The 17,640-nt window shown below is 40.3% G+C and overlaps 1 protein-coding gene across 1 annotated transcript; it reads right to left on the bottom strand.

The window, feature by feature from the left end:
* Positions 1-776: 776 nt before the first annotated feature.
* Positions 777-15,049, bottom strand: LOC138901994 (uncharacterized). The gene is made up of 2 exons (XM_070189798.1): positions 14,768-15,049; positions 777-1,580 (listed from the first exon to the last, which is right to left on the bottom strand). The coding sequence occupies exons 1-2, from the start codon at positions 15,047-15,049 to the stop codon at positions 777-779; spliced, it is 1,086 nt and encodes a 361-aa protein (XP_070045899.1).
* Positions 15,050-17,640: the final 2,591 nt, after the last annotated feature.

Here is a 17,640-nt window from a genome sequence, read left to right as displayed (position 1 = left end):
TGAAGCAATAAGAATTTGATTGTAGCCGGAATATCCATCAAGGAAATAATAGAAAGCTCGACCGGCCAACCTATCAAGAATTTGATCAAGGAATGGGAGTGGGAAATGATCTTTCCGAGTGACTTTGTTGAGCTTCCGATAGTCCATACACACTCTCCACCCGGTCACCGTTCTTGTGGGGATCAACTCGTTCTTGTCATTTGTGACCACAGTCATGCCCCCTTTCTTTGGGACACACTACACCGGAGAGGTCCACGAGCTATCGAAAATGGGGTAAAGAACCCTGACATCCAACCATTTTATGATCTCCTTCTTCACCACCTCTTGCATTGCTTCATTTAATCTTCTTTGATGTTCAACGGAGGGTTTGGCATCCTCCTCCAAAATAATCTTGTGCATGCAAAAGGCGGGGCTTATACCCCGAATGTCCGCCAATGTCCATCCTATAGCTTTCTTCCTCTTTTGTAGCACCGCCAAAGTAGAGTCTACCTGCACGTTAGTTAAACAAGAAGAAAGAATAACCGGTAAAGTAGAACATGGTCCAAGGAATTCATACCTAAGATGTGGAGGCAATGGCTTTAACTCCAAAGTGGCAGGCTCCTCGATTAAGAGCTTTGTTGGAGGAGTCTTCCGGTTCACAAGATCTAAGGACAATTTTTGAGGTTCATAAGTGTACGACCTCATTCCTTACAATGCATTTACACATTCCACATAGCCTTCCTTCTCATAATCATCATGATTAAGCAATATGGCCTCCAAAGTATCATCAACATTCATCATGGAACTAGCATCATCAACAATACCTCGGTCAATAAGTCCACAAATGAACAAACTTCATTGCTATTCGGTTGCCTCATAGATTTGCATACATGGAAAACCACCTTATCATCGCCCACCCGGAAGGTGAGATCACCGGCTTCCATATCAACAAGAGCCTTCCCCATAGCAAGGAAAGGTCTACCCAAGATAATAGGTACCCCATAGTCCACTTCGCAATCAAGAATCACAAAGTCCGTCGAGAGGATGAACTTATAAACACGAACTAACACATCATTAATAATACCCAATGATCTCTTCATAGTACGATCTACTATTTGTAACCTCATAGATATGGGTCTTGATTTCCCAATTCCCAAAGTTTTGAGCACCGAGTAGGGGATCAAGTTGATACTCGCCCCTAGATCACATAGAGCTTTGGCAAAGGCGGCGCTCCCAATAGTGCAAGGGATTGTGAAAGCGCCGGGATTTTTCAATTTCGGAGCCATTGAGTGCACAGTAGCACCCACTTGATGTGTCATCTTAATAGTCTCACAATTCATTGATCTTTTCTTTGTCACCAAATCCTTCATGAGCTTTGCATAGTCGGGCATTTGTTCCAACGCCTCAACCAATGGCACATTAATGGATAAGCTTTTCATCATGTCAATAAACTTCTTGAATTGGGTCTCGCTATTTTGCTTGGAAAGCCTTTGAGGGTATGAAGGAGGAGGCCTTGGCATTGGTGCCTTGGCTTTTGGCACTATCGGTTCTGGTATGTCAATCACGTGTTCCCTAGACGGGTTCACTTCTTCTTGAGTCTCCTCCACATTTTCATCAATATCAATTCTCACTTTATCATTAGCTTGAACCACATTGCTTGGAATTTCATCTTATTGAATCACTACATCATCATCCACAATTCTTCTTTGGTTTGAGGTTGTTGCCTCCCCACCTTTTCCACTCCTTGTGGTTACGGCCATGGCATGTCCTATGTTGTTCCCAACATTCGGGTTCACCACCGTGTCACTAGGTAGTACCCCCTTAGGTCGAGTGTTTAAAGCTTGCGAGATTTTCCCTAATTGAACCTCCAAATTGCGGATTGAAGTGTTGTGAGAGGTTAGTTGAGCATCGGAGTCGGTATTTTTCTCCATCATTTATTTGAACATATTTTCAATCCGTCCCATATCATTATTAGAAGAGATATAACCATGAGACGAATAAGGAGGCGGGTTGCTTGGTTGTTGACACATCGGGGGCTTTTGAAAGCCCGACCCCCGATTCCCTTGGTTATTATTCCAACCCCATTGGTTGTTGCCTCCCCAATATCCTTGATTGTTGCCACCCCAATTTCCTTGGTTGCCTTGATTATTCCAATTGCCTTGATTATTGTTATTGTTCCAATTACCTTGATTGTTGTTACCACCACACCAATTGCCTTGGTGGTTTTGATTGTTCCAATTTCCTTGATTTCCTTGAGAGCGTCATTGTTGTTGATTCGGGCCTTGAGAGTTGTTTCTTTACCCTTAGTAGTTGTTCATATATTGCACTTCTTCCTCTTGCTCATTGTATGATTCATCTTGGTCAAACCCACTATCATCTTGCACAAATTGTTCCACACAGTTTTGCACTTGTTGACCCTTTTGCCTTCGCTTGTTCACCATCATGTTGACACCTTCCATTGCATTTACTTGCTTAGGACCTTGAACTTGTTGAAGTTGAGCTTTGTCTAATTGATTCATTATTGTGGTCAACTCGGCAATTGCTTGCCCATGATCATGCAATTCTTTGTATAGGTGAATCATATTTGGATCACCTTGAGGAACATTGGCTCTACTTTGCCATGCCGATGAAGTATCCGCCATTTCATCTAAGATCTCACAAGCTTCGGTATATGGTGTTGTCATGAAATTCCCACCAGCAAGTTGGTTGACCATGCATTGATTGGTAGTATTGATCCCTCTGTAGAAGGTTTGTTGAATCATAGCCTCAGTCATGTCATTATTCGAGCACTCTTTCACCATAGTACGGTACCTCTCCCAAATCTCGTGCAAAGGCTCATTGGGTTCTTGCTTGAATACTAGAATCTCATCTCGAAGAGTAGCCATATGCCCAGGAGAAAAGAACTTGGCAATGAATTTTTCTGTCAATTCATCCCATGTATGGATAGAATGGTTTGGCAATCTTTCTAACCAATCCAAGGCTTTCCCCCGTAGAGAAAGGGGAAATATCCTCAACCTTAGAGCATCCTCGGAGATGTTGGTCTATTTATTCCCCCAGCAAGTGTCCACAAACCCCTTCAAGTGTTTGTATGCATTTCGACTCGGAGCCCCGGTGAAGAATCCCCGTTGCTCTAGCAATGTGAGCATAACATTGGTGATCTGGAAGTTTCCCGCCCTAATGCGGGGCGGGAATATGACACTTGCGTATCCGTCACAACCCGAAATTCCCACCTTCGGACCGTGATGGCGCCTAATATTTCACTTGCTAGGCAAGCCAACGTTAGAATAATATTATCTATTTTTAAAACAATTTTTAAATTTATTAATAATCAAAGAACAAATGCGGAAGTAAAGTTTAAAATATAGTGAATAATCCATAAAAATAACGGTGTCTAAATACCATCCCAGAATTGGTGTCACAAGTGCACGAGCTTGTAGAATAATACAAATAAAGGTCTGAATAAAATAAAGCTTTCAGGAAAAAAGCACACAGCTAAAATAAATTAGATGGGGACTTCAGAACTGCGAAAGCCGTGCAGTTATACCTCAAGTCTCCTCTGAGTAGCTGAAATCCGAGCAAGTTTATGGTACGCCACTGGGACCAACTGCGAAATCTATACAAGAAGTGCAGAGTGTAGTATCTGTACAACCGACCCCATGTACTGGTAAGTGCTGAGCCTAACCTCGACGAAGTAGTGATGAGGCTAAGGCGGTTCACTTACATTAACCTGTACGCAATATTAATAACAACAACAAATAATAGAAATAAATCAGGTAACTCATTTATAATAATTGAAGCCAACTCAGCAATCATAATCCATTATTATTTCAACCAATTCTGTTGCAGCGTGCAACCCATTCTCACAATATATTCACATTTAATTCTGTTGCAGCGTGCAACCCGCTCTCCCAATATATTCCTTTTAATCAAGTCTGTCATATATTTATTTCAATCAAGTATGTATATATATATATATATATATATATATTCATTTTCAATACTCTCATATATTTGTTTTAATCAAGTATATGTAGACTTTTAAATAAGTCTGTTGCGGCGTGCAATCCGATCCCCCAATATTGACTTTTTAATAAGTCTATTGCGGCGTGCAATCCGATCCCCCAATATTGACTTTTAAATAAGTCTATTGTGGCGTGCAATCCGATCTCCCAATATTGACTTTTAAATAAGTCTATTGTGGCGTGCAATCTGATCCCCCAATATTGACTTTTAAATAAGTCTATTACGGCGTGTAATCCGATCCCCCAATATAGATATATTTACTTTCATTTCCGTAGCGGCGTGTAACCCGTTCCCCCTATATATATATATATATAACTTTAAACAGCTCATAATGTAAATAAAAATTACTCCAATAAATACCACGTCCAATGAGAAACTATTAAGCATTAAGGCACATAATAATTATAATTTATTTATGAACAAACAATGGCAATAACAATTTATTTTAGAAATCAGGGAGAAAATAGACACTTTAATATTTAATATGCTAAATTTCAAGTAGCAATTAGTGCACATAATTCAAATAAGCATGCAGCAATTATTACAGGAATTTAAGAATTAATATTTGGCAAAGAATAGGAGAGAAATAATTATTATAACAATTAATTTATGTATTAACAAATAAAGGATTTTCAAATAATTACGCAAACAATTAATTTGACGACGTATAGGCACTCGTCACCTCGCCTATATGTCGTTCATATGCATTTCACATAACAAATAATTTAAGGGTTCTATTCCCTCAAGTCAAGATTAATCACGACACTTACCTCGCTTTGCAATTCCAATCAATTACTCAACCACAACTTTTCCTTTTAAATTTGTCTCCAAAAGCTTCAAATCGATTCATAAACAATTCAATATACTCAATACGAATCATAGGAATTAATTCCATATGAATTTAATAATTTTCCGGATAAAATTCCGAAATTCATTAAAATATTCGACAGTGGGACCCACATCTCAAATTCCAAAAAAAAACTTGCAAAATCGGAATATCCGTTCTGCTACGAGTTCAACCATACAAAAATTATCCAATTCCGATATCAAATGGACCTTCAAATCTTAAATTTTTATTTTTTAGAAGATTTTAGAAAAATCTGATTTTTCTTCCATAAATTCACGGATTCATGATATAAACGAGTATAGAATCATGAAATATAATCAATATAGGATAAGAAATACTTACCCCAATGTTTTCCGTGAAAATCGCCCAAAAATCCGTCTTAACCGAGCTCAAAACGACCAAAATGTGAAAATAATATCGGACTTTTCGATATATACACTGCCCAGGCATTTCCGCACCTGCGGTGCCTGGACTCGCATCTGCGAGAAAAATCTCGCATCTGCAAAATGGGGTTGCCAAGCGAGGTCTCGCAGCCTTCCGCTTCTGCGATTTCCAAGTCCGCTTCTGCGGACGCGCAGGTGCCTGTAAGTTTTCGCACCTGCAGACCTTTGCCCAGCCTGCCCAGGCCGCTTATGCGATAGAAGGCTCGCTTTTGCGAGCTCGCACCTGCGGTCAAAAATCCGCAGGTGCGATTACAACAGAAGGCAAAATTTCAGATTTTGTATAAGTCCAATTCTTATTCCGATTTCGATTCGAGTCACACTCGGGGTACTTGGGACCCCATCCGAATATACCAACAAGTCCCGTAACATAATACGGACTTACTCGGGGTCAAAAATCACATCAAACAACGCTGAAATTATAATTCACACCCCGGTTCGAACTTTGAGTTTTAAACTTTTCATTTGCAAATCTCATGCCAAAACATATTAAATGAATCCGGAATGACTTCAAATTTGGCACACAAGTCCTAAATGACATAACGGAGCTATTCAAATTTCCAGAATCGGATTCCGGCTCCGATATCAAAAAGTCAACCCTGTGGTCAAACTTGGAAGTCTTTAGCCTTTAAATTGCTAGTTCCGTTAAATGGTCATAACTTGAGCTAGGGACCTCCAAATTAAATTCCGGGCATACGCCCAAGTCCCAAATCACAATACGAAGCTACCGGAACAGTCAAAATACTGATCCGGATTCGTTTGCTAAAAATGTTGATCAAAGTCAACTCAATTGAGTTTTAAAGCTCTATTTCACATTTTATTCCATTTTTCACATGAAAACTTTCCAAAAAATTTTACGGACTGCGCACGCAAGTCGAAGAATGATAAATGGTTCTTTTCGAGGTCTTAGAACAAAGAATTACTTAATAAATTTAAAGATGACATTTTGGGTCATCACATTCTCCACCTCTAAAACAAACGTTCGTCCTCGAACGGAGTTAGAAAAAGTGCCTGAGCTGGAGAAAAGGTGTGAATATTTACTCCGCATGTCCGACTCGGACTCCCAGGTAGATGCCTCTACCGGCTGATCTCTCTATTACACCCGAAGTGAAGGATAACTCTTAGACCTCAACTGTCGGACCTGCCGGGCTAGAATAGCCACCGGCTCCTCCTCATAAGTCAAATCTTTGTCCAATTGGACTGAACTGAAATCTAACACATGGGACGGATCACCATGATATTTTCGGAGCATAGACACATGGAACACCGGATGAACCGCTGATAGACTAGGTGGCAATGCAAGCTTGTAGGCTACTTCACCCACCCTTTCAAGAATTTCAAAGGGTCCGATATACCTAGGGCTCAACTTGCCCTTCTTTCCGAACCTTATTACACCTTTCATAGGTGAAACCCGGAGCAATATTCTTTCTCCAACCATTAATATAATATCAAAAACTTTACGGTCGGCATAACTCTTTTGCCTAGACTGAGTTGTGCGAAGTCAATCCTGAATAATCTTGACCTTATCCAAGGCATCCTGTACCAAATCGGTACCCAATAACCGAGCCTCTCCCAGTTTAAACCAGCCAATTGGCGAACGGCACCGCCTTCCGTATAATTCCTCATATGGATCCATTTGAATGCTCGACTTGTAGCTATTATTATAAGAAAACTCTGCAAGTGGCAAGAAATGATCTCAAGAATCTCCAAATTCTATAACACAAGCGCGGAGCATATCTTCCAATATCTGAATAGTGCGCTCTGACTGTCCGTCTGTCTATGGATGAAATGTTGTACTCAACTCCACTCGCGTGCCTAACTCATGTTGTACAGCCCTCCAAAAATGTGAGGTAAACTGCGTACCTCGATCTGAAATAATAGACACGGGCACACCGTGAAGGCGGACAATCTCACGAATGTAAATTTCAGCTAACCTCTCTGAAGAATAGGTAACTACCAATGGAATGAAATGTGCTGACTTGGTCAACCTGTCCACAATGACCCAAACTGCGTCAAATTTTCTCTGAGTTCGTGGGAGCCTAACAACAAAATCCATAGTGATACGCTCCCACTTTCACTCAGGGATTTCTAACTTCTGAAGTAAACCACCCGGTCTCTGATGCTCGTACTTAAATTGCTGACAATTCAGACACCGAGCTACATATGCAACTATATCCTTTTTCATTCTCCTCCACCAATAATGTTGCTACAAATCTTGATACATGTTGGTGGTACCTGGATGAATAGAATACCTGGAACTGTGTGCTTCTTCAAGAATTAATTCACGAAACCCATCCACATTAGGCACACAAATACGACCCTGCATTCGCAGAACCCCATCTTCCCCCACAGCAACCTGTTTGGCATCATCATGCCGCACCGTGTCCTTAAGGACAAGTAAATGAGGATTATCATACTGCCTCTCTCTGATGCGCTCATATAAAGAAGACCGAGCGACTGTGCAAGCTAGAACCCGACTGGGTTTTGAAATATCTAACCTCATGAACAGATTAGCCAAAGTCTGAACATCTGCAGCTAATGGCCTCTCACCAGCCGGAATATATGCAAGACTGCCCATACTCACAACCTTTCTACTCATAGTATCGGCCACCACATTGGCCTTTCCGGGGTGATACAAAATGGTGATATCATAGTCTTTCAACAACTCCAACCATCTTCTCTGCCTCAAATAAAGATCCTTTTGTTCGAACAGAAACTGAAGGCTACGATGATCAGTAAATACCCCACACGAGACACCGTAGAGGTAATGCCTCCAAATCTTCAGCGCATGAATAATGGCTACCAATTCTAAGTCATGAAAAGGATAATTCTTCTCGTGAACTTTCAAATGCCGCGACGCATATGCAATTACCTTGCCATCTTGCATTAATACTGCACCAAGCCCAATGTGAGATGCGTCATAATATACCGTATACAATCCCGAACCTGTGGGTAATACCAACACTGGCGCCGTAATCAAAGCGGTCTTGAGCTTCTAAAAGCTCAACTCACACTGACTATCTGAATGGGACACCTTTCTGGGTCAATCTGGTCAATGGGCTTGCTATAGATGAAAACCCTTACACGAACCGACGATAATAACCTGCTAAACCCAGGAAACTCCGGATTTCTGTAACAGAAGTAGGTCTAGGCCAACTCTGAACAACCTCAATCTTCTTAGGATCCACCTTTATGCCTTCTGTCGATACAACATGCCCCAAAAAGGCAACTGAGTCTAACCAAAACTCATATTTTGAAAACTTGGCATATAACTGAATATTCTTCAAGGTGTGAAACACACTTCGAAGATGTTGCTCATGCTCCTCTCGACTGCTGGAGTAAATCAAGATATCATCAATGAATACAACCACAAAAGAATCCAAATAAGACTTGAACACACGATTCATCAAATCCATAAATGCTGCTGGGGCATTTGTCAACCCAAATGACATCACTAGGAATTCGTAATGCCCATACCGAGTTCGAAAAACTGTTTTAGGGACATCAGATGCCCTAATCTTCAACTGATGGTAACCAGACCTCAAATCGATCTTTGAAAATACCTTGGCACCCTGAAGCTGATCAAATAAGTCATCAATTCTTGGCAGCGGATATTTGTTTTTGATAGTGGCCTTATTCAACTACCGATAATCTATACACATCGGCATAGAACAATCTTTCTTCTTTACAAATAATACTGGTGCACCCCAGGGCGAGACACTGGGTCTAATGAATCCCTGATCAAGCAAGTCTTGTAACTGCTCTTTCAATTCTTTCAACTCTGGCGGGGCCATACGGTATGGTGGAATAGAAATGGGCTGAGTGCCCGGAGCCAAATCAATACAGAAGTCAATATCTCTGTCGGGTGGCATCCCCGGCAAATTTGCAAGAAATACTTCTGGAAATTCACGAACAACTGGTACTGAGTTCATAGAAGGGACATCTGCACTGGGATCGCTAATATCAGCCAAATAGGCTAGACACCCTTTCTCTACCGTACGCCGAGTTGTCATATAAGAAATAACCCTGCTGGCAGAATGGCCAGGAGTTCCTTTCCACTCTAACCGAGGTAACCCCGGCATAACTAGGGTCACTGTCTTGGCATGACAATCCAATATAGCATGATAAGGGGACAGCCAATCCATACCTAAGATGACATCAAAATCTACCATATTAAGAAGTAGAAGATCCACACTAGTCTCAAGATCACCAATAGTAACCACACACGAACGATAGACATGATCTACTATAATAGAGTCTCCCACCGGTGTAGATACACACACAGAAGCACTCAGAGAATCACAAGGCACAACCAAATATAAAGCAAAACAGGAGGACACATAGGAATATGTAGATCCTGGATAAAATAAGTCTATTGCGGCGTGCAATCCAATCCCCCCAATATTGACTTTTAAATAAGTCTATTGCGGCATGCAATCCGATCCCCCAATATTGACTTTTAAATAAGTCTATTGCGGCGTGAAATCCGATCCCCCAATATAGATATATTTACTTTCATTTTCGTTGCGGCGTGCAACCCGTTCCCCAATATATATATATATATATATATATATATATATATATATATATATATATATATATATATATATATACACATACGCTTTAAACAGCTCATAATGTAAATAAAAATTACTCCAATAAATACCACGTCCAATAAGCACACAATAATTATAATTTATTTATGAACAAACAATGGCAATAACAATTTATTTTGAAAATCGGGGAGAAAATAGACACTTTAATATTTAATATGCTAAATGTGAAGTAGCAATTAGTGCACATAATTCAAATAAGCATGTAGCAATTATTACAGGAATTTAAGAATTAATATTTGGCAAAGAATAGGAGAAAAACAATTATTATAACAATTAATTCATGTATTAAAACAAATTTAGGATTTTTAAATAATTATGCAAATAATTAATTTAACGACGTATAGGCACTCGTCACCTCGCCTATATGTCGTTCATATGCATTTCACATAATAAATAATTTAAGGATTCTATTCCCTCAAGTCAAGATTAACCACGATACTTACCTCGCTTTGCAATTCCAATCAATTACTCAACCACAGCTTTTCCTTTTAAATTTATCTCCAAAAGCTTCAAATCTATTCATAAACAAATGAATATACTCAATACGAATCATAGGAATTAATTCCATATGAATTTAATAATTTTTCGGATAAAAATCTCAAATTCATTAAAATATTCGACAGTGGGACCCACGTCTAAAATTCTGGAAAAACTTACAAAATTCGAACACCCGTTCCGCTATGAGTTCAACCATACAAAAATTATCCAATTTCGATATCAAATGGACCTTCAAATCTTAAATTTTTATTTTTTGGAAGATTTTAGAAAAATCTGATTTTTCTTCCATAAATTCACGGATTCATGATATAAACGAGTATGGAGTCATGAAATATGATCAATATAGGATAAGAAATACTTACCCCAATATTTCCCGTGAAAATCGCCCAAAAATCCGCCTTAACTGAACTCAAAACGACCAAAATGTGAAAATAATATCGGACTCTTCGATATATACACTGCCCAGACATTTCTGCACCTGCGGTGCCTGGACTCGCACATGCGAGCTCACATCTACGCGAAAAATCTCGCATCTACGAAATGGGGCTGCCAGGCGAGGCCTCGCACCTGCGGAGGAAAAATGCGCACCTGCGCTACCTTTCGCTTCTGCGATTGCCAAGTCCGCTTCTGCGGACGCGCGGGTGCGTGCAAGTTTCCGCACCTGCGGACCTTTGCCCAGCCTACCCCGGCCGCTTCTGTGATGGAAGGCTCGCTTTTGCGAGCTCGCACCTGCAGTCAAAAATTCGCAGGTGCGATTACAACAGAAGGCAAAATTTTAGATTTTGCTTAAGTCCAATTCTTGTTCCGATTTCGATTCGAGTCACACTCGGGGTACTTGGGACCCTGTACGAATATACCAACAAGTCCCGTAACATAATACGTACTTACTCGGGGTCAAAAATCATGTCAAACAATGCTAAAATTACAATTTACACCCCGATTCGAACTTTGAGTTTTAAACTTTTCCATTTGCAAATCTCATGCCAAAACATATTAAATGAATCCAGAATGACATCAAATCTATCACACAAGTCCTAAATGACATAACGGAGCTATTCAGATTTCCAGAATCAGATTCCGGCTCCGATATCAAAAAGTCAACCCCGTGGTCAAACTTGGAAGTCTTTAACCTTTAAATTGCTAGTACTGTTAAATGGTCATAACTTAAGCTAGGGACCTCCAAATTAAATTCCGGGCATACGCCCAAGTCCCAAATCACAATACGGAGCTACCGAAACTGTCAAAATATTGCTCCAGGTCCGTTTGCTAAAAATATTGACCAAAGTCAACTCAGTTATGTTTTAAAGCTCTATTTTATATTTTAATCCATTTTTCACATGAAAACTTTCCGGAAAATTTTACGGACTACGCACGCAAGTCGAGAAATGATAAATAGTGATTTTTGAGGTCTTGGAATATAGAATTACTTATTAAATTGAAAGATGATAATTTGGGTCATCACAGTATCCTTTGTTTGGAAACACCTGGTGTGGAGCCGCTCTTGGTGTAGGTGGGGGAAGGACGAAAATATTGTCATGAGGCGGTCGGCCTCACCTATTTTCTTGAGGTTCAAGAGGAACCTCCTCACCTTGGTCATCGTCCAATTCCTCCCCCAAAGACAAGTTTCCGAGAGGATCATTGTTGAGAGCCATTTTTGTACCTACAATCGACTCACAAAAAGGTTAGTAAATCGGAAGGAAAATAAGACAAGTCATACACAAAACCAAATATATAGCTAAATCCGTTTTTATCTCCCCGGCAATGGAGCCAAAAATTGATGTCGCCCAAATTCACACTACTGATTAGGATTGTGAAGCGGTCGATTCAATTATAATTATCCAACTTTGAGTCGGGGTCGATTCCTCAGAGAGCTTATATTGGATTAGGTATATACTTAGACTAGGTGTATGACGTGCCTAAATTGCACTTCCACATACTTGGTTGTTTCTTTCTACTTCTAAATTTTATGCTATTGTTTGTAAATGTAAAGCTATAGAACGATATTTTTGGTATTGTTGTTTTTCAAGTTTATAAAAGATCAAGGATCGTGACTTCCACCTAGGTGGTTATCTAATGGGTTGTGGGCTTTAGGGCATGTTCCATTGGTCGGGGTGTAATATAAAAATCAACACGCGATTACCCACTCGATACCTCTCGGTAGTTAGAGTGGTTTTGCCCAATTTGGATTTCTCAAGTCCTAATGGGTAATTCACAAAACCGTTGATATATGCTCAAGTCGGGTCTTACTATTTCTAGACATAACCCTTTAATTGGGGTTATCAATTTCTTGAGTTCACCCCAATTTCTTGTTAGCCAAGTTTTCCTAGACTTAGTCTCTCTTTCTCAAGTAGAGACTAAGTCAATTAGGCATGAATCAATATTTGCAACCATTGATTCCTAAATTCAAGCAAGAACTAGGCTAAATATCATACACCCAACCTTAAACAAGCCCTAAATCAAACACCCATTAGGTACCCACACTAGGGTTGGGTCACAACCCTAGCTAGAGATTTAGCTACTCATAGGCAAAAATGAAGAAACTAAGGAAGAAGATAAGATTAAACTCATAATAGATGATAAAGGGATGAAAATCCAATGTTAAAATAATAAACTAATACAAAATTTCCCAAAGCAGTAAAGGAAAAACGGCTATCTACTTTCTGGAGTTCAAACTTAACCTAAATTTGACAAAAAGAACTATTTATACAGAGCTAAAATTATCGGACAAAATTGCCCCTGCGGAGGTTCTGCGGCCGCACAATTCTGTGTGCGGTCCGCACTTTGAAGTTGGGCTTGACAGGATGGACTTCTGCGGCTGCACAATTCTGGGTTGCGGCCGCACGCCTTCAGATTCTGCAGACCGCACATTTCTGAGTGCGGCCGCACTCTTGAATTTGATCTTGACATGAAGGACTTCTGGGGACCGTACATTTCTAAGTGCAGCCGCACTCTTGAATTCTGCAGTCACACAATAATAGTGCGGTTTGCACTTCTTCATGGACTCAGAACTCTATCTCTCTGAACCTTATCTTCTGCATCCGCACATTTCTGAATGCAGACGCACTCTTGAATTCTATGACCGCACAATAATAGTACGGTCCACACTTCTTCATGGACTCAGGACTCCGTCTCTCTAAACCTCATCTTCTGCGGCCGCACAATAATTGTGCGGTACGCACTTTGCAAAGGCATTCTATCAGAGGTCCTTCATAGTCTGCGGCCGCACTCAATATTGTGCGGTCCGCACTTAGCTCTTTTTGCTTGGTTTTAGTCCTTGTCCAAAAATACTCCTTCTTGAGTTGAATTTCATCATTTTGGCTCTTTTTCCAATGCTCCTGCAAGTAAGCACATTTTATCAGTTTTCAGGAATACCTTTAAGCATTTTTGAGCTAAAGCTAAAGTAAAAGAGTGCAAATAAGTAGTCAAAATTCCTACTTTTCATCTACATTATTTTTCTTCTTAGGAACTACTACTACAATGGATAGCCAGTATGGATATCTTACCTCTCTGACCGAACCGATTTTAAGTAAGCGGGTTACCTCTTCTTTGATGAATTTATTCCTGGCCTCGGCAATAGGGCGCTTCTTCTGTCATACCGGTGGTACGTTGGGATCCAAACTCAGCTTGTGCACGGCTATTTCTATCGAAATACCTATCAAATCCTCATGCGACCATGCAAAATAATCAACATTAATTTTAAGGAAATCAATAAAACCGGACCGGAGCTCGGGATGCAGTCCTATTCCTAAGTAAAATTTCCTTTCTAAGAATTCTTCAAACAATGCCACTTGCTCTAGTTCCTCTGCGGTGGATTTTGTTGCGTCTGTTTATTTTGGAACTTGGAAATATCTCGGCACCTGATATTGTTCTGACGATTCTGCCCCTGGAATAACCTCTTCTAACTCAGGAGTAGGTGTCGGTTCCTGTAATTGCTATGTCGTGCACTCCTTCCCTTTGCTATTTGAAACTCAGATTGCATTTATCTTCCTCATTGACGGTTGGTCACCTCTTATCTGTTTGATTTCTTCGGGCGTCGCAAACTCCAGCAATTGGTGATATGTCAAAGGTACAACTTTCATATTGTGTAACCATAGCCTTCCTAAGATGATGTTGTATCACATATCAACATCCACTACTTCGAAGAGAATTGTTTTCATTACTCTTTCAGCATTCATGAGGTGCAAGATCTCTCTCCGGGTCATCACGCTCGCAAGGTTGAATCTAGCGAAGAGTTTTATCGTCGGAATAATGCTTCCGATGAGTTTAGCTTGTTCCAATACACTCCATTATATAATATTAGCTGAACTTCCTAGATCCACTAGAACACGCTTAATTTTAAAATCTAATACATTTAAAGAGATTACCAGTGCGTTATTGTATGGTAACAGCAATCTGTCTGTGTCTTCCTCCATGAAAGTGATATCGTCCTCCCGGAGTCTTTTGCTGTGAGTTATCGATACTTTAGTCTTCTTTGCCGCCGAAAAGGTGACCCCGCTATTCTCGTTTCCCCCAAAGATCATGTTGATCATTTGGCTTGGGGTTTCTTCTCCTACTTTCAAGGATTCCGTGTTGTCTCTATTGCGACCATAATTGTTCTTAGCTCGATCACTCAAGAATTCTCGTAGATGACCATTCTTCAATAGCATTGCTACCTCTTCCCGAAGATGTCAGCAGTCCCCTGTCCGGTGACCGTTCGTCCCGTGGTATTCGCACCATAAATTTAGATCCCTTTGGCTGGAATCGGACCTCATAGGTCTCGGGAATCGTGCTTCTTTAATGTTCCTCATGGCTAACACCAGTTCCACTATACTGATGTTAAAGTTATATTCTGATAACCTAGGGTAAGAAAGATCTCGAGACCCTAACATTTTTTTATCTTGAAGTGATCTATTGCTTCGACCACGATCAGCCCCTCCGTCAATGGTGAACTTGTTTGCTGCTCGGAAGTTTCTACCACAGCCTTCGGTACGCTCATAGGGTAAAAACCAACCCCTCGAAGTCCGCATATCTGCGTTGTAGTTATCCTTTGGTTTTTTCTGTTCTTCTCTCTTCCTTTAGTCGATGATGTAGAACCGACCTGGTCATCTTCGATCCTTATCTTCGACTCATACTGATTGTGCACATCTGCACAGGTTGTTGCTTGAAATTCAAGCAGGCTCTCCTTCATCTTCCAAGAAGCGTCTGAATTTCTCGGATTCAATCCTTTGGTGAATGCTTCAATTGTCCATTCATACGGGACGGTCGGGAGCAACATTCTTTCTTTCTAGAATCGTGTAACAAACTCTCATAATAATTCTGATTCTTCTTGTGCGATTCTGAATATGTCGGCATGCCGGGCATGCACCTTTCTGGCCCTGGCGTAAGCTTTAATGAAAGAATTCACGATTATCTCAAAGGAATCTATTGAATACTCGGGCATTAACAAATACCACATTAGGGCTCCCCTCGTGAGTGTTTCGCCGAATTTATTTAGCAACACAAATTCAATTTCATGAGGAGCTAGATCATTTCCTTTTACCACCGTTGTGTAGGTGGTAATATGTTCCTGTGGATCTGAAGTTCCATCATACTTTGGAACTTCAAGCATTTTGAAACGCTTCGGGATTAGTACGGGTGCCGCACTTGGTTTGTACGATAATTGAACATACTTCTTCAAGTTCGGGCCTTTCAATACTGGTGGTGCGCCTAGGATCTGATCCATGCGGGCGTTCACTTCCCTCATGAACTGTAAAAGCTCATCTTTAAATGAACTTTTCTCATTATTAAGACCTGATCTGCTCCCCCCCCCCAGCTCCATCGGAGCCAACTTCACCCCTGGGAGTGTTGTTATCGATTCTCTATATTTTTTGGTCTGCATGAAAAACGGGAGGAATCGGATCATGCCTGTTCGCATTATTCGAAGCACCTGATAGCGCATGCTTCAGTTCCGTCATAACCTGATTCTGCCGCGTGAGATGGCCTAGAATGACTGTCTGTTGCTCTTGCAGCATCCTCACAGCATCCGCTACTTGCTCCTCGTCAGCATCATCAGGAGTTCTCTCTCGAACTTGTCGAGGCTACCGTCTGTCATGCACCGGCGTGGCGTCATTCTTCTCATTGCGGGTGTCACTGATTGAGTCCTCGAAATAAGGTTGATCCCCTCGAATTTTGGGGTTGTGTGCATCGTTAACAGTGTTATCTACCATTTTTTGCGATTTTTTCTAAGACAAAAATAGTCAAAACACGTTAGTAAAAGAGGCAAGGATCAATTTAGTTGCACGGCTGTCTAGACTCCACGGTGGGCGCCAAACTGTTTACTCGTAAAACGGTACAGTTGAATTTATACGTGGTTTCTAGACAAGTGAACTAATTTGATCCTGAAATAATATAATAATCGAAGAAATACGCAGTACATAGCCTTGTAACGTAGATGAAATAGCAAAGATAGTGATTCCGTAATCACGGTTTCCAAACACATTAATGATGGGATCAAAAAGTAAGAGAGTGAAATTGTATAAAGCTTTGTATAGAATGTAATATATGTTCTTGACAGAAATTTCGTGTCCTTTATAATGATAACTCAGCTCACTATTTATAGCTATGTCTAGGAAAGAAGGTCCTAGGATCGTGCCCTCCTTTAATGTCAATTATGAGGGTCATTGATTGAGATGTAAAGTTGAGTATAAATGCCAAATTCTCTGTAACGGACCGCCGCTCATAATGTTGTAGAATATTCCTTAGTAAATGCTACCGGGCGCAGAGCTTTTAATACACTTTTATGAGCGTTATCCGTTCCAGTGATAAGCGTAATGGTTGCGTTCGGTCCTCAACCATCCCATCTTAGATTTCACGTATCGTTCTTTTAGTCATTCACGTGTCATATCATATTTTACCCTATACAGAATTCAACCATAATTTGTCTGTGGAAAAGAGAAGGTCTTAGTGGATTCCCTTTGAACTAGGTAAAAACATGAAGGGAGGAATAATCAGTCATTTGTTGAAGACCCAAATAAGTAGATAAAAATTCATCTTTAATAGCTTGAATTTTTAAATAAGATGATCGCATATTTAATACGTTAATAAAGTAGACGTAAAGGAACACCGCATGCAGTGCATGTATAGCAGAGATTTGGAACCTAGCTAACTTTTATGTTGGTATTCATGTTCTCAATTCTTGGTTGGTACCTACAAGGAAATGAAAATGCCTTTTTTCTTTAAAATTTTCATGTATTATCATTCAAATTTTTGTTTGCGTAAA

The sequence above is a fragment of the Nicotiana tomentosiformis genome, chromosome 11 (assembly GCF_000390325.3).
Source record: "Nicotiana tomentosiformis chromosome 11, ASM39032v3, whole genome shotgun sequence".
Lineage (NCBI taxonomy): Eukaryota > Viridiplantae > Streptophyta > Magnoliopsida > Solanales > Solanaceae > Nicotiana > Nicotiana tomentosiformis.
This window is presented reverse-complemented; position numbering and strand designations above follow the sequence as displayed.